Genomic DNA, 18,225 nt, shown 5'->3' on the forward strand with positions numbered 1-18,225 from the left:
GAGCAAACGCTCGATCGAGTCACTTTCGCAGTTCTGAATATTATATGAGGCATCAGATGGACAGGAAGAAATTGCTATTCACAACACAATGAGTCACGTTCACATAAAATTTGAGCCCGGTCACTTTTATAGTTTCCGAGAAAAGCCCAACGTTAAGTTGTGTGTTGCCGAACAGAAAAGGCTAGTTATCTCCCTTGTTTTTCTGATAACGTTCGTAAAAGGCTACAGATGTAAATACTTTGATGTAAAGAATAATCCTACAAAGTTTCAATCACATCCGATGAACTTTGTCAAAGATATAAAATGTCTAATTTTTCCTTTGACGCTGACCTGTGACCTTGAAAAAGGTCAAAGGTCAACGAAACCATCGTTAAAGTGTAGAGGTCATTGGAGGTCACGACTAAACAAAATATGAGCCCGATCGCTTTGATAGTTTCCGAGAAAAGTCCAACGTTAAGGTGGTGTCTACGGACGGCCGGCCGGACGGCCGGCCGGACAGACTAACACTGACCGATTACATAGAGTCACTTTTTCTCAAGTGACTCAAAAATGTATATTTAACTCTTCTTTAATGATTGTCAATGAATTAACTGTGACTGATATAAATAAAGAGCATATCAAAACTGTTTATGTTACTATCCCTCACACACACACACACACACACACACACATCAAAACAGTAAAACACACACACAAGTATTTGAATCTATACAGTTTTTTTCACAATCAAATGCTTCCACCTAAAACAAAAGATTGACTGCAGTGTCAATAAGTTTGCGGAAGCCTCTCGTCTCTTTAGCCTAATCATCAGCCTCTGCAAGATGACGGTGCTGTGTCAACCTACTCCCGAGTTAACTCAGGGTAGTAATAGTGTTCTACTACCACATGGTCTCTCTCCGCCACGATCACATCCTCTACGTCAGACTCTATGACTCTCCCACCTCGCCTTGTTTTGCATCCAGTCTTGTTCCCCCTGAGCACACACACACACACGCACACCGGTAATCCCTCCGACTGAAGGCGGCATACCACACCATTGGCTGCTGATGTCACCAGGTCTGTGTCAGCTGTGACGACATCATGTAGCAGGGTACTTGGCTTTGACGACGAAGACATCGCTGTAGCTCAACGGTCCAGGACTGTCGCAGACTCTCTCTCCTGCTGGACAAACACTGTTGTTACTGTTCCAATCTTCTTAGCTGATTATTTATCACTAGAGGAATACCCGGCTTCGCCGGGGTGAATCGCGAGACAGAGACAGACAGAGTGGCGGTTCACCACAATCACCTTTGAAGGCGAAGTCCTGTCAAACGGGATTGAGAATTTTAGAGCTTATTTCTTAGCCCTATATTATCTGTTGTGGCTTCTCAAATGCCAGAACATACAGACAGACAAAAGCCGCTAGACCCCATCACAAACAGAACTCTATAATCCACAGGTGTTGCATACACACACACACAAACACACACACACACACACACACAGAGAAGCCGTATATATATATGTACTAGAGGAATACCCGCTTCGCCGGGTAGCCGGCTTCGCCGGGATGAAATACTTAGAGCCGTACGCCGGCTTTGCCGGGTCCGAACAATGGACCCGCCAAGCTTAGGTCCCTCCCATATTCGTGGAATGGGAACAGCTTGAAAATGATTCAGTGGCCATAATGCCATTCCTGACCATATCGAGTCCCATCCTTGTCGACGAATGTAACCGTGTTAATCACCTTTGGAGGCGAACTCCACTCAAACAGGATTGAGCAATTTAGAGCTTATCTGTAAGCCCTTTCGGACTGTTATGGCTTTTCAAAGGAAGGCCAGTACATACAATTACACAAAAGCCGCCAGACCACATCACAAACAGAACTGAACAATCCCCAGGTGTTGCTCACATAGAGAGACACACACACACACACACACACACAAACACAGAGAAGCCGTATCTATAGAGAGATAGATGACAGTGTATTTTTCGCGTGGCTATAAATTGATTCGACCTTTGCACTTTTACAGTGAGGATAATTTACGGGTCCAATTTACGTTCTGGACACTGCGCGCTGAGAGCACGTGTTGAAATATCGACCAGGTTGTGTCCTGTCCCGGGTCTACCTGAATATGCCCACCAAATTTGAAGCAGATCCATCGAGAACTTTGGCCGTGCATCGCGAACTCACACACAGACACACACACAGACACAAGTCGTATATATATATAGATATCTATAAATATATAGAGATAGGTGACAGTGTATTTTTCGCGTGGCTATAAATTGATTCGACCTTTTCACTTTGACAGTAAGAACAACTTACGGGTGCAAGGGAAGCGTTCTGGACAGCGCAGTGACATTCTAAAAATAGTAACGTAGAAACGAGAATATGGATTGAAGCCACACGAAGGAAGGGAGATAAACGGGGTGAATCGCGAGACAGAGACAGACAGCGTGGCGGTTCACCACAATCACCTTTGAAGGCGAAGTCCTGTCAAACGGGATTGAGAATTTTAGAGCTTATGCCCTATATTATCTGTTGTGGCTTCTCAAATGCCAGAACATACAGACAGACAAAAACCGCTAGACCCCATCACAAACAGAACTCTATAATCCACAGGTGTTGCTTACAAACACACACAGAGAAGCCGTATATATATATGTATATCTATCTCTATAATATAGAGATAGGTGACAGTGTATTTTTCGCGTGGCTATAAATTGATTCGACCTTTTCACTTTGACAGTAAGAACAACTTACGGGTGCAAGGGAAGCGTTCTGGACAGCGCAGTGACATTCTAAAAATAGTAACGTAGAAACGGGGATATGGATTGAAGCCACACGAAGGAAGGGAGATAAACGCAAAACACTGGAGAAGATAAGGAAGAGTTACTGGGAATGGTGAAATGAACAGAAAAACCAAAATCGGTTCAGCGCTGCGCGCTGAGAGCACGTGTTGAAATATCTCATCGATGATATTGTGTCCGGGGTGTAGCTGAATACGGTGTCCAAACTTGAAAAAGATCCACCGAGAACTTTGGCGTTGTGATGTGGTCTAGCGGCTTTGGTGTGTCGGTATGGGGGCCCGGGTAGCTGAGGTGGAACCAAAATCGGTTCAGCGCTGCGCGCTGAGAGCACGTGTTGAAATATCGACCAGGTTGTGTCCTGTCCCGGGTGTACCTGAATATGCCCACCAAATTTGAAGCAGATCCATCGAGAACTTTGGCCGTGCATCGCGCACACACACACACACAGACAGACAGACACAAGTCGTATATATATATAGATGTGTGCAAGCAAGAAATAGTCCTACCTGAATTCATGTTCTCCCCCTCCCCCCCCCCCCCCCCCTTGAAAACACGCACACATACACACACTTACAAATACATGCACTTGGTGTGCTGCAAAAATTATCAGACAACTTTGTCATATATAAGTCTTGAATGCTCCTTTGCATACAAACGCACATTCACATGTGCATGCACGAAATCACATACTCAAAAGCAGACACACGAAGATGTTCGCACGCATACATGCATGCAAAGACATGCATGTAGTCTTGCGTGTACCCAAATAGACACAAACATTTAAACACACATCCATGCAAACACAATGTAAGAAGAAGGCGTGAAGACCAACTTGCCATCACACAGCTCCTCATCCAGTATTACATCTACCCTGCCATCACACAGCTCCTCATCCAGTATTACATCTACCCTGCCTGGCTTCCTATGCATTAACAGGTCAAGGACTGTCCACTGCGCACTGCCCACACTGTTGGTGAAGTCATAGGGATGGTGAGACAAGGAGTCGGGTAAGGCTGTGGGTCTGCGCTCAGCGATCTCTGTAGTTGAAGATCCACGTTCATTCGCGTGGTGTACTGTGTTGATATGACTTGAACATGGTAGCCCTGTAGCAGCCACCTCAACCCCTGTAGTACCAGCAACACTGTCGTACCTGTTGGGGCACAAAGCTCAATTAGTCAATATCACAAACACAGCAACACTGTCTTACCTGTTGGGGCACAAAGCTCAATTAGTCAATATCACACACACCGCAACACTGTCGTACCTGTTGGGGCACAGAGCTCAATTAGTCAATATCACTAACACAGCAACACTGTCGTACCTGTTGGGGCACAAAGCTCAATTAGTCAATATCACAAACACAGCAACACTGTCGTACCTGTTGGGGCACAGAGCTCAATTAGTCAATATCACTAACACAGCAACACTGTCGTACCTGTTGGGGCACAAAGCTCAATTAGTCAATATCACTAACACAGCAACACTGTCGTACCTGTTGGGGCACAAAGCTCAATTAGTCAATATCACAAACACAGCAACACTGTCTTACCTGTTGGGGCACAAAGCTCAATTAGTCAATATCACAAACACAGCAACACTGTCTTACCTGTGGGGGCACAAAGCTCAATTAGTCAATATCACAAACACAGCAACACTGTCTTACCTGTTGGGGCACAGAGCTCAATTAGTCAATATCACAAACACAGCAACACTGTCTTACCTGTTGGGGCACAAAGCTCAATTAGTCAATATCGCAAACACAGCAACACTGTCTTACCTGTTGGGGCACAAAGCTCAATTAGTCAAAATCACAAACACAGCAACACTGTCTTACCTGTAGGGGCACAAAGCTCAATTAGTCAATATCACAAACACAGCAACACTGTCTTACCTGTGGGGGCACAAATCTCAATTAGTCAATATCACTAACACAGCAACACTGTCTTACCTGTTGGGGCATGAAGCTCAATTAGTCAATATCACAAACACAGCAACACTGTTTTACCTGTTGGGGCTCAAAGCTCAATTAGTCAATATCACTAACACAGCAACACTGTCTTACCTGTTGGGGCACAGAGCTCAATTAGTCAATATCACAAACACAGCAACACTGTCTTACCTGTGGGGGCACAAAGCTCAATTAGTCAATATCACTAACACAGCAACACTGTCTTACATGTTGGGGCACAAAGCTCAATTAGTCAATATCACAAACACAGCAACACTGTCTTACCTGTTGGGGCACAGAGCTCAATTAGTCAATATCACTAACACAGCAACACTGTCTTACCTGTTGGGGCACAGAGCTCAATTAGTCAATATCACAAACACAGCAACACTGTCTTACCTGTGGGGGCACAAAGCTCAATTAGTCAATATCACTAACACAGCAACACTGTCTTACATGTTGGGGCACAAAGCTCAATTAGTCAATATCACAAACACAGCAACACTGTCTTACCTGTTGGGGCACAGAGCTCAATTAGTCAATATCACAAACACAGCAACACTGTCTTACCTGTGGGGGCACAAAGCTCAATTAGTCAATATCACAAACACAGCAACACTGTCTTACCTGTTGGGGCACAGAGCTCAATTAGTCAATATCACAAACACAGCAACACTGTCTTACCTGTGGGGGCACAAAGCTCAATTAGTCAATATCACTAACACAGCAACACTGTCTTACATGTTGGGGCACAAAGCTCAATTAGTCAATATCACAAACACAGCAACACTGTCTTACCTGTTGGGGCACAGAGCTCAATTAGTCAATATCACAAACACAGCAACACTGTCTTACCTGTGGGGGCACAAAGCTCAATTAGTCAATATCACAAACACAGCAACACTGTCTTACCTGTTGGGGCACAGAGCTCAATTAGTCAATATCACAAACACAGCAACACTGTCTTACCTGTGGGGGCACAAAGCTCAATTAGTCAATATCACTAACACAGCAACACTGTCTTACATGTTGGGGCACAAAGCTCAATTAGTCAATATCACAAACACAGCAACACTGTCGTACCTGTTGGGGCACAGAGCTCAATTAGTCAATATCACTAACACAGCAACACTGTCTTACCTGTGGGGGCACAAAGCTCAATTAGTCAATATCACAAACACAGCAACACTGTCTTACCTGTTGGGGCACAGAGCTCAATTAGTCAATATCACTAACACAGCAACACTGTCTTACCTGTGGGGGCACAAAGCTCAATTAGTCAATATCACAAACACAGCAACACTGTCTTACCTGTGGGAGCACAAAGCTCAATTAGTCAATATCACAAACACAGACACAAACACGTCTCAGAAAACACCAACTGCGAAGACATTTTCATCTGAAGATACAACCAATACATACATGTATTTTCAATTTACTTGCAGTAATTGTTCACATTAGTCTCAAACTTCTTGTTCTTCTTCGTTGATGGGCTGAAGCTCCCACGTTCACTCATGTTTTTGCACGAGTGGGTTTTTACGTGTATGACCGTTTTTATCCCGCCAGTCTCAAACAATTTACAGAGGTACAGTGGAAAGCCCCTTCTGAGAACCCCTGGTCAAAGATTCCCTCTCTTTCAAGACCATTTTTTCTCAGATTTTCCTTTCATAACCTCAGTAAGGCCAAAAAGAAAAATATGTCTGTTTCCGGTAACATCGCCGAAAAAAATAGGGTCGGTCGGTCGTTTTTTTTGTTTATGTTTTATTTTTTTATTTTTTAACATTTTTCTTACGTTTTGTTAGCGTCTTTTTACGTGTTTATTTTTTTTAAACGCTTCCTTACTTTACTTACAATTATTTAGCACATGATTTTGACCTAGATATATTGAAACTAAATAAAGTATACTTGACTTCATTTTTTTTTTTTTTTTTTAACGAAAAGCGAAAAAAAACTTTAGAGTCGGCGCTTAAAAATAGGCTTGGTCGGGTTACCGGAAACAGACATATTTTTCTTTTTGGCCTAAATATATCATGTTTAGACTCCCGAGAACTCAAGCGAACGAGAAGAAGAAGACTCCCTCCGTTTTTAAGATCTGATTTTCCAGGTCTTAAAAGGGGATTTTCATTGTAACTAAATCTTTTTTCTACACTTTCTACACTTTCTACAGTTTCTACAGTTTCTACACTTTTTACAGTTTCTACACTTTCTACACTTTCTACAGTTTCTACACTTTCTACAGCTTCTACAGTTTCTACAGTTTCTACAGTTTCTACACTTTCTACAGCTTCTACAGTTTCTACAGTTTCTACAGTTTCTACACTTTCTACAGCTTCTACAGTTTCTACAGTTTCTACAGTTTCTACACTTTCTACAGCTTCTACAGTTTCTACAGTTTCTACAGTTTCTACAGCTTCTACAGTTTCTACAGTTTCTACAGTTTCTAACAGCTTGAATAACATCAGACGACCAATGTGCAAGCAGCCCCTCTGTTAAGAGGACTACTCCCAGTAGAGGTCACCTTCTCTTGTCCTTTTCTCTATTGTATTGAACAACATTTACCTCTCATAAGAGGCCACCTGCAATGTAGGGACGTTTTGGGCTGGTCCCAAGGGTGTCCTTTCATTGCAGGTACCGCTGTCCTTTTCCTGTGTATGATGATCCACGTATGGCTCAGTGTTGGTCCCAGGCCTCAGTCTTCCGTCTTTGACGCACACTTTCATGATCCGACACATTGTTCCGAACCCAGGCCGGTTAAATGTCTGATCGCTTTGACACGTAGGATCAGGATGTCTTCTAACGCAACAATGTTCTGTGTCCAAGACAATTTTACCAGTATGTTTTGAAGCCAGGTCCAGCTGACTTATTGTGCTCTGTGTCTGGGTAAATCTCTGATAGCATACTACCTGCCACAAATCAAAGCAATGGGAAGCAATAGAATCTCTGCGTTTCCTTCTTCCTGGTGGCCCAGTGAGGCAGCCGCAGACCTTTAGCGGGTCTCTGTTCACCAGGTCGAGTTGCTGCAGGGTCACTGCCAGAAGTGCCAGCCTCTGTCCCAGTGCCGCCACAGCCTGTCCTGCAGTCAGCACCTCCACTCGGACACCGTTGTAGCAGGGGACTCACACCGTGACCATGGTGGCCGGTCTGACAAACCTGCAACACAGATGAGCTTTAGATTTCTTTAAAAGACAATGGCACTACAGTCAAACCGGTCCTGGCAACCACCTCTGAATAACAACCACCCGCCAATTACAACTAATCCACAGAATCCCTGACAGTTTTTTGTTTTACATATAGATATTATAATTCAACTTGACACAGAGACCACACGGCCACGTACTTTGGCGGGTCCTAGCTTTGCCTTTGGTACTGGTACTGGTAGTGGTAGACAGGTTTCGACCATGAGGAAAATACAACAATAAACTGTATTTTTCAGCACTGAATTGTATTACACGCTAAACTTCAAGATCAACTTTACAACACTTAAGTTCAAGATTACCGAAACAGAAGACTACTACGAAGCTTCAGGAATCGGGGCTTTGTTTCGCTGTAAGGGTGTTACGCCATGTTGAAATCAAGCTTCAAAGGTACATAACTCCAATGGCAATGGACAGGTGATTGGTTACGGTTGCTTCCCTTAGACCTATATTCTCAAACCACAGGCACAAGACGGGGGAAGGGGTGTGAGCACAGGCGCTTAACACAGAATATATTCACAATTCAATTTTGTTTTAAACACACACACACGCATGAACACCTCACACACACACACACACACACACCCTTACGCAAACGCACCTCACACACACACACACACACACACACACACACACACACACACACACACACACAAAGATTCTGGAAATAGATAGTACAAGAGTGGGGGGAAAAATAGGACATTATGAAGATCTTATTAACACTAGGTTGCTAAAACATAAAACAAATAGTAAATTAAATTAGATATACTTTTGGGGAATATATTTTGTTCTCACCCACATATCAAAATGTGTATAGTTGGCACTATATTACTTTAAACAAAATTTTTAAAAAAAATATATATATATATATAAAGATAAAACAACTGTTTCAGACAACTGCAAACGGGTAATAACGTACGTTATTTGTAGTTTTGACCAAAATATGACATTTTACACAGAACGAGACAGTCAGTGTTCCTGCGAGACCGTATACCTGAGATGCTTGCGCGAGCATATCTGACCCACTGAGTATAAATACATACCATATTTAACTAGGTGATCTCACCTAGCCCCTCCAACCTAGTGTCAAGTGTCTGTAATCGGAAAACTCACCGTCTGCATGAAACCTTCTTGTGTTCCGGCATAGGAATAGATTGGGTTTGATGCTCTTTCGTGAGAAATCATTCTTTGATTTGTGCAACTTAAATTAACCTACCACCATGGGCTTCTGCCTACCACAAATTAGAAATAGAAACGTGTCTTTTCCGGCAAGACCAGCTAGCGATGGTCAGTGGCAAATACCTTTTGCCAGGATCTTCTCACGTCATTTCAAATCAAAGCCAATCAAAATTCACACTTTGTTTCCCAGTTCACAAGCTTTTTGTCACTTATCTTGTTGGCCTTACTTTGCAGTCTACCTATTAGAAGGGAAGAAACTGTGCTTTTTCTGTACGCAGGTATGTTTTCGATTACTTCCCTTGGATTTATTGATAAATAAATGATGGGGTACTAATTTCTTAATGAAGTCATCAGGGCCGGACTACCGGGGGGGTTATGGGGGTTGCGCAACCCCCCCCCCCCCCCCTAGCCTAAACATGTACCTTACTTATTTTTTTTATTTTTTATTATTGCTTATTTTATGCCGTTTCATGCAAGGAGCGACCATTTTCCTATCTCAGAATATGACCTACCCGTCAGCTTCAGGGGGCTTCGCCCCCTGACCCCCACAACGTGGGGGGGGTCTAGGGTTTCCGGACCCCCCCCCCCCCAGCCAAAAAATAAAAATATTGAATGAGGTATGCATTTCTTTATTTTACATTGAGTTTCAATTTTTGGGGTATTAATCAGTGACAAAATCTGCTGCCTGAAACTGGTAATGATCATCCTCAGAATGTACCAGATTGCACCATTTTGCATCCTTTTTTTCAAAATTTTCCGGGGGGGCATGCCCCCGGACCCCCCTAACAAGCTAGGCGCTTCGCGCCTTCACACCCATATCTTCACAATCTACTTTTGAAAAAAAACAGTCATAAAATGAACTGATCCGCCCCTGCCGCCAGGGGGGACATCCCCCTGGGCCACCACTGGCAACCCCCCCCCCCCCCTCCTCTTCGCCTAGTCCGGCCCTGGTCATCAACTTAGGGTATCATCAACTCATGTCCCTAAAAGGAACATTTCCTGTGAGGACGTTAAGGACCCCTAGTTCAGTTTCTTAATGAAATGTATCAACACGTGAGATATGGATCTTAGATAAAATGTACCATTCTTGTCTTGCTTTATGTGTGTGTGTGTTACGATAGTACTTTGTGATTCTTTAAAAGTATCTCACCCATACCCTCGGCAAACAAATGTGCGAGTCAGAGCAGGTTAACATAAATATGTTCAAACAAGCAGCAATTGTTTGTCCAATAAATGGTTGAAAGATGTCCACTGAAGGAATTAGTGTGATTACTTTACTTGTTTCTTCTCACTGTCTGACGGAAAATCTCAGTCTAACAGGAAAATGCTACATTGAAACGTCTGTTCACAAACACTCTTCAGCAATTCATTTTTTTCATTTTTTTCTTAAACAATAATTGCAAGGCTTCTCCAACTTTTTGGGGGGGCGTGTATTCTGCATCTCCTATCAAACTACCAATGAAAGAAAAATGTTTTGGTCTTTTTTTCGCTCCAAAGTTAAACAAAGAAAATCTTGCAAATAAAGAACATGTTTTTTTTATCAAATTTATCTTAGGGAACAACACTCGTTTCATTCTGAGTCCTACGTTTACTGTGTCGGTGTACGACTGCCGGTAGCGATCTGAAGTTTCTCACTGGACCAACTTTCTCTTTAGGTCACTGTGCCAGTGAAAACATAGAAGAGAAATTATGACGGCTTACTAGTGCCAGAACTACATAATTGTAATTATCATGTGAAAAATAGTAATAAACACGTGAAAATTAGTAATTAACACGTGAAAATTAGTAATTAACACGTGAAAATTACTAAATTTATGTCATGAAAATTAACTGTACTAATTTTCACGTGTTTAATGACCTAATTTCATGTGAAAATTACTTATTTTTAGTTTTGGCTTGCTTTCTGACGGATTGTTAGAGCCAACACTGAAAATTAGTAACTTTCACGTCAAAATTAGTAACTTTCACATCAAAATTAGTACTTAACACGTGAAAACTGACAGTATTAATTACTCATTTCCACGTGATAATGGTAACCCCAGGTTTTGGCACAAGTAAGCCCTCATAAGAAATCTCTGATTGTGTTCACTATGATGTTGCGTCTATCATTCTCCCCTCGACAATCTTTCGTGCCATCTGGTTAAAAAAAAAATATCGGATACCACAAACAGGAACACAGAAACATACAAATTATGAAATATCGAATGACAACGCAAACAGATACACAAAACGGACCTACACACAAATAGCGAACGACTACACAAACAGGAACACGGAAATATATTTTACTCACTGAAGGATAACACAACGTACCCAACATACAAGTACGGAATCACACCACAATGAGGAACACCACCTCTGAATGACAACATAGAGGATATTACTGAATCACAAAGCAAAGTGGAACACAGAAACACAGACACTGGACGGGAAAAGACATCCAACAACAAAAGGGAAACAGGAACACACTAACATACACATACCTCAAACGAACACAAAAAAGGTAACACAGAATACAACATTTATACTGTCATACATTAAAATGGAAGTCACTTTGTGACAACCTTTGGCAACGATACATTCTTCCCTTTTGGGAAAAAGAGGGTGGCCCTCAGGAGGGCCGGGGTTAAAAAGAAAACAAAATGGCAGGTGAGTCGTGAAGCCCGTTCACTTCTTTGCAGCCTTCTTGGCAGCGGCCTTCTTGGCGGGAGACTTGGCCTTCTTGGGCTTGGCGGCCTTCTTGGCAGGAGACTTGGCAGCCTTCTTGGCAGGAGACTTGGCAGCCTTCTTGGCGGGAGACTTGGCCTTCTTGGGCTTGGCAGCCTTCTTGGCAGGTGACTTGGCCTTCTTGGGCTTGGCAGCCTTCTTGGCGGCAGGCTTCTTGGCAGCAGCTTTGGGCTTCTTTGCCTTCTTGGGCTTGGCGGCAGCCACCTTCTTCTCTCCCAGACGGAAAGACCCCGAGGCTCCGGTTCCCTTGGCCTGCTTGAGCGTGCCAGCCTTGACGCCAGCCTTCAGGGCGGTCTTGACTCGGGCGTTGATCTTGGTCACCTCGTTGCCGACCTTGTAGTGGGCCATGATGTACTTGAGGATGGCCTGGCGAGAAGAACCACCACGCTCCTTCAGGGAGGTGACGGCGGCGGCGATCATGGCATTGTACTTGGGGTGGTCCGCGGGCTTGGTGGGCTTCCTGGGCTTGGAGGCCTTCTTGGGGCTCTTGGCCGGAGCAGCAGGGGCAGCGACTTGTGCGGCGTCAGACATGGTTGATTTAAGCGGTACGAGCGGTGAGACGAGAGAAGTTGAAGTGGAGCGAGTACTCTTTGCTAGCGAGCCGACAAAGCGAATGGCCCCACGGCGGTTTTTCCAGGCCTTTTATAGCCTACGCGCGGACTGCTCTGAAAGCACCACGCCGCTGCACGCGAATCGGCCCTCGCGAACGCTCGTTTGGCCAAATTTGTGTTAGTTGTCATTTGTTTTTTGATTCGTTCTTTTCCTACACGCCGAAAAACATGTAAACATTGCATATTGCTGGAATCAGCAGTACCTAAGCTTTCATTTAATATTAAATTGAACTGTATACGCTCTTTCAGCACAAAGATATAAGCAAAAAACCTGCTATCTTTCCACCGTCAGAAACGATTACGCTTGACAAAAACAATCAAAACATAGATACTGCCTTACGCAAGGATCAGAAATCAATATACACATTTAGACAAACCTTTCATGTACCTGCGGATATAATTTTCCAAGTATGATTTGCGTTTTTAAGGAGTTTGTACTTACTTTTTTAATCAGCATGAAACACAAACTCCGCATAATTTGGTTTCTTCTTTACGTTTACTATTTCATTCAAATCATTGTTTTCCTTATCTATCTTGTGCAGATAATTCTGAAACTTTGCCACACTGCTCAAATAAGCTTTTTCTTTTAAAATCCATCCTTTCTGTGTCCATGGAATATATATCAGAGGCTGATTTTGCTGCATATTGTTTGACATTTTTCCCTCCCCAAGATTGTAGATTTCCACAATGGCGTCTCTGTGGCCGTTGTAGCTTCGAATTGTTTCTGCTTCTACATCAAATTGTAGGCATAATGCTATAATTGCCACAGAATGAAACATGTTTATTATGACAAAAGCTATCTTTCTGTGTGAAAATATGTGTCAGATCGTGGATTTTAATGATAAAAAGAAGGGTGGCCTTTGATCGTTTCTGTTCGACTTTCAATGTCCCTGTCCCCTCTCTTCATATGCCATGGCAGCAACATTATGATTTACGGTTTCTCGCACAATCTAGCAATCCTACACACAAAATAAACATGCAGAGAATAACATTATGTTTGTATATTTTTGAAATGTTCATTACTTTAAGTTATAGCGTAGAAAACAGACGATTTTCTATAATAAAGGATGAACGGGAATGCAAGAAATGGCGGTCGATTTGTACAACCGGTTGTGCGGGCGCTATAGTGATGTGCGTTTGAGTTTCTTGTTCGTGGAAACGCTAAAGCAGACTGCTTTGCAGTGAGAATGCTTAGAATATCATATAATATTTATTAGTTACAGAAAACGGTATTTTATTTGGTAGATTGGCTAAGAAGTGCGGGGGAAATTTGGTCCAAGAGGGCGTCTGATCAGTTGAAAATGGCGGAAGCCAAAGCGCTGTGACTGTTCAGTTTCCTTCCCCAAAAAATATTTTCTGGGGTTTATGTTTGAAGGTTTTCAAAAAACATATTTCTGTTACAAATACGCTTTAAATGTTTGTTACTGTAAGAAAATCGCGCGAAAATATCTTCGGACGTTTTTAAACGAAGTGGGCAGTGCTGTTCAAAGATTTAACAGTAGCACACTGTGTGAAAATTAGGTCACTGGCAGTCTTGCGGGCCGCTGATGATGTCATGCGCGTGTATCAAAAGAACTGACGTGAAAAAAAGTTTAAACTAATTAAAGTTAAATGTATAGATCATTAGTGGACTATGGAAGTAATTTTTGTTTTCGAGTTCTTCTCTGCAAGTGTCTGTCAGTTCGGTCACAGCGTTTTACACGGTGAGGTTTTGGGCTCACTGCATCAACAAAATAACTAGTGCGCAGTAGCGGTGAGCTGGAACAGGGCGACGGTGCACAGCTGAAACTGCTGCAGCGATGCCCTGATGCAACCTCCACTCTTTGATGCTAGCACTGAACTGCAGCAGTGATCAGTTCTAAGCAGTTATTACGATGTCTCGTCGGGACTGATTATAGGCTCGTATTATTAGACTTGAGTGACATTTATCTCTTGGCATGTCATTCTTCAATCGTCCCGTTCCAGTGCTGGGACGCCGAAATCAGCCTGGTTATTATGATCGATATCTACTCAACTCAACTCAACTCAACTCAAATTTTATTGGCTTCAATTTTCAGAGAAGAATTTGTCTTGCGCTTGGGAGAAAGTAAGAGTATAACATATAAAAACAGCATTCATATCACATTTCATGTATCACACACAGTAATCACTAGTATAAGCCTACAATTATCACATTTGTACCTGTATCATACATGCAAATAAATAGTATCACATTTCCACGTATCACACACAATATATACATTACATAACATACAGCAAGCTTCCATCTCCCGCGCCCCCCCCCCCCCCCCCCCCCACACATACATATCCTCGCACGTGCGTCGACTCCATACAATGACATCATCAGTCCATTAACTAAAATGCACAATAACTAGTAGTGGGTACATAATACTTAATACGTGCTCAACTAGACCTGCTAACTAAAATAATAACAGAAACAAAAACAAGGACTGGGCACAACATTTACACGTGTGTGACCTACTTACATCAGGTGCCTGTGATCTATAAATAACAATGATTGCGTTTAAAGTAAAACATGAATAATGCCGATGTTTACTAACAATAAATACATAACAACTAAGATAAGAAAGTATGTGCTTTCATAATATGATTATTTTATAAAACACAGTGGGGAATTTTGGAAAATAATTTTTATACGAAACTGCGCACATCGATATTTTTGTCCTGCTTTTCTTTTCAGTCAATCATTCTAAACTTTTTTTTATGCGTGTTTTAATGGATTAACGCCGCCATGAGGACTCGAATAGCTGTCGTTATGACTGACTGATGACACTGAGGCCCAATTAAGTTCGGCAGTCCGTCGGCCACTGACTCCCTGAGTAATGACTGATGCCGAGTTTGAGAGTCATGGTTGATTAGCTGCTTTAATTACTAGTTTTCCAAAAGTGTTTTCCATTTCATCGGTTAATCAATTTATTGATCAATTTTCAATTCATTTCTTTATTATAGTTCAAGTTAATTTTTCATAGTAATTACGTTGCGATGACTGATTTTCATTTACTTTTTGTTTTTTCCCCATTGATGTTTCAGCCGTACTACTGCAGGATGGAAGACCGCTCAAAATATTCACGCTTTTTCAATAGTTTTATTTTATTTTTTATTCAGTCTTACTATTACTAAAACGGAGTCGCTGACGTCAAAATCGAAGTTCCTCTATAGAGAGAGAAAGTTTTAAAAATCCTATTTTTCATCAGTGACACTCAGTTACGGCGAGCTTTCTCTGTATCTTGACTGACAGAGCAATTTTCGGCAAAGGACGGCAAACACAATAAAACACAAAGTAAAACACCGCACACATTAAAAAAACCAAAACTGTTTATGCCGGAAAGGCAGAGTACCCTCCCCCCCCCCCCCCGCCTCCCCCCATTTGAAACACACACACACACACACAAATACACACCGCACACACACTGACAAACGCCGCCCACACCGTCACACGCGGCACACGTGCTGCACGCACACACGTGACACCGACGCACACACACAAGCACACGGCACACGGTACACACGCACTGGCACACATGACTGACACACACACACAAAATAAACAAAAACAAGTAGAGACAAGAAAATTGGTTGATTAAAATCAACATGGCCGAAGCAATGTTTACATAAACTGAGAAGCGGTATTGTACGGGCACATGTTGAATTTGGGTTACATGTGTTGCAGAGTATTTGAAAATCCGTAGGCATAAAAACATGCAAAGAAGAGTGATAGGTCCCTGTTGTGAATATAGTCAAGTGGATAGATTGATTACTTATGTTTCACACTAGTTTTGCTGTTACAGCAGTCCCTCTCATGAACGGACACCCTTGGGCCAGTGCAAACCTGTCCGTACATTGCAGGTGGCCGGTCACGGAAGAGGGGAGAGCCCCCCCCCCCCCCCCCCATCACACACACCCAGGCACACTGACGGGCTGAGTGAGTCTTTGCTACTGGTGAACGAGCTCTACTTGTCCTAAAACAATAAGGTCAAACTACTACAACTTATAACTGAAAGGAAAAAACTGTCCTGTAAAAATGACGTTAAATCAACGGTGTCAGAAAAAGAGAGATAAAAGAAATCCTCAAATTCCTGAGGATACAGGCACTCCGTGAAAGCAGCCACGAACACTCACAGAGGCACACATGCTTGTGCAGATACTTTGCAAAAATATGAATTGAAAACCTGCATAATTATGTGGTAATTTCTTTTTTGTGTGTGTGGCTTTATTGAATACTTCAGGCAGTGACTTTTCCCTGTCCAGTTTTCGCTTTCGTCTCTCTTACCCCTCGCTTACCCACCCTCCACTCCCTTTACCCAGCCCCGACAGCACAAATTTTTAATCTGCAAGGCAGAGTACACATTTTCTAAAAGGAAGACAACTCCTCTTCAATTATATCCAGAGATCTTCCAGCTGTCTCCACCATAAGCCGAAGTGGTCGAGTCTTATACCCCCTTTCCACACAACCGTTCTAGGTTCCGTTCCCGTACCGACCAAGGAACGGTGCGGGCACGGGAGGGATCGGGACAGAACCGCAATGAACGGTCAGTAACTGATCGTTAACGGAACTGCTTTGAACGGTAGGGTCGGTAGGGACGGCTGAGTTTGGGCTGCATGTTCAAATTTTTAGCCGTTCCCCTCCCGATTAGAATGAACGGTAATGGAACCTCAACCCATCGGTAACGGAACGCTTGGACTTAAAACAAACGATAACGCAACGGTAGCGCTCTCACACACTGAGTTGTCATACCCGCATTCCACACATCCGTTCTAGGTCCACGTTCCCTTACCGACCAAGGACGGCTGCCACTATGGTCAGACGCTGCTGAAAGATGCCAAAAAACGGTCGTTTGCGCAGCGTTCCATTGTTGTGGCAGTATTCCTTGGTTGGTACGGGAACGGGACAAAGAACGGTTGTGTGGAATGGGGGTATAACTTTTGACACCGACAAACTCAGTGAAGAATGAACAGATCTATGAGGTAACCGTCTCAATGGTCCAGGCTCAGGAAACAAAGAGTATTATATGGCCTGGTGCGATTGTAGCTTCCCTTCTTCGTGTCCGATAGACGGGGTCGGCCCGCTATTGCGCGGGCCGCTATTCAGTGCGCGGGGCCGCTATTGCGCGAATCTTTAGGGTTAGGGTTAGGGTTAGGGTTAGATTCGCGCAATAGCGGCCCCGCGCAATAGCGGACCCGCGCAATAGCGGCCCAGCCCCCGATAGACAAGGACAATAAATAGTAGAGCATAGTGCAATTCCATGTTGGCATCTTCTCCACAGAAAGCTATAACCCAAAGACTAAAGACCAAAGTGCTTTTACCCCACTTCTGACCCGAATCACCCCCCTCCTGTGAGGTACACGTGCACTCAAGTTAACCTCTGCTTTGACCTGTGTGCCAGGAGTCAGATGAGAGAGAGAGAGCGAGAGCGAAAGAGAGAGAGACACACACACACACACACATAGACAGAGACAGACATAGAAAGACAGAAGCGGAGAGACTCAGAGGGAGACACAGACAAAGACATACATACAGAGAGAGAGAGAGAGAGAGAGAGAGAGAGAGAGAGAGAGAGAGAGAGAGAGAGAGAGAGAGAGAGAGAGAGAGAGAGAGAGAGAGAAAAACACACACCTGTAACTGATCTCGTGAGAACGGTAACAAAACGAGACATGTCACCTCTCCGAATGCATTCCAATAGATGACCGCTCCTGCGGCCATCAAAAAACAAGAAAAAAAGAAAAAGTCGCGTCAGTCAAGCCATATTACAAT

The 18,225-nt window shown here is 43.2% G+C and overlaps 2 protein-coding genes across 4 annotated transcripts; both read right to left on the bottom strand.

The window, feature by feature from the left end:
* Positions 1-699: 699 nt before the first annotated feature.
* LOC138946914 (uncharacterized) lies at positions 700-8,340 on the bottom strand. Of its 3 annotated transcripts, none has more exons than XM_070318316.1 (4): positions 8,238-8,340; positions 7,301-7,891; positions 3,669-3,943; positions 700-1,158 (listed from the first exon to the last, which is right to left on the bottom strand). In XM_070318316.1, exons 2-4 carry the CDS (start codon positions 7,471-7,473, stop codon positions 1,079-1,081), a joined length of 528 nt encoding a protein of 175 aa, XP_070174417.1. In that variant the 5' UTR covers positions 7,474-7,891; positions 8,238-8,340; the 3' UTR covers positions 700-1,078. The 3 variants fall into 3 exon arrangements, with proteins under 3 accessions (XP_070174417.1, XP_070174416.1, XP_070174415.1); XM_070318315.1 differs by having other exon boundaries at positions 3,630-3,943; XM_070318314.1 differs by having other exon boundaries at positions 3,626-3,943.
* Positions 8,341-11,379: 3,039 nt separating this feature from the next.
* Positions 11,380-12,439, bottom strand: LOC138946634 (histone 24-like). The gene has a single exon (XM_070318074.1). It carries the CDS (start codon positions 12,370-12,372, stop codon positions 11,782-11,784), a length of 591 nt encoding a protein of 196 aa, XP_070174175.1. The 5' UTR covers positions 12,373-12,439; the 3' UTR covers positions 11,380-11,781.
* Between the last annotated feature and the right edge of the window lie 5,786 nt (positions 12,440-18,225).

This window comes from Littorina saxatilis, linkage group LG14 (genome assembly GCF_037325665.1).
Source record: "Littorina saxatilis isolate snail1 linkage group LG14, US_GU_Lsax_2.0, whole genome shotgun sequence".
NCBI lineage: Eukaryota > Metazoa > Mollusca > Gastropoda > Littorinimorpha > Littorinidae > Littorina > Littorina saxatilis.

Bases quoted from the DNA above. Each gene is read 5' to 3' on its own strand.
- LOC138946914 (XM_070318314.1), bottom strand. From the start codon at position 7,473: ATGTGTCGGATCATGAAAGTGTGCGTCAAAGACGGAAGACTGAGGCCT. The intron at 3,944-7,300 runs GTAAATGTTGTT...GTGCCCCAACAG, and splicing joins CAGGTGGCCTCTTATGAGAG to GTACGACAGTGTTGCTGGTA. The intron at 1,159-3,625 runs GTTGGTCTTCAC...TTTGTCCAGCAG, and splicing joins GAGGAGCTGTGTGATGGCAA to GAGAGAGAGTCTGCGACAGT.
- LOC138946634 (XM_070318074.1), bottom strand. From the start codon at position 12,372: ATGTCTGACGCCGCACAAGTCGCTGCCCCTGCTGCTCCGGCCAAGAGC.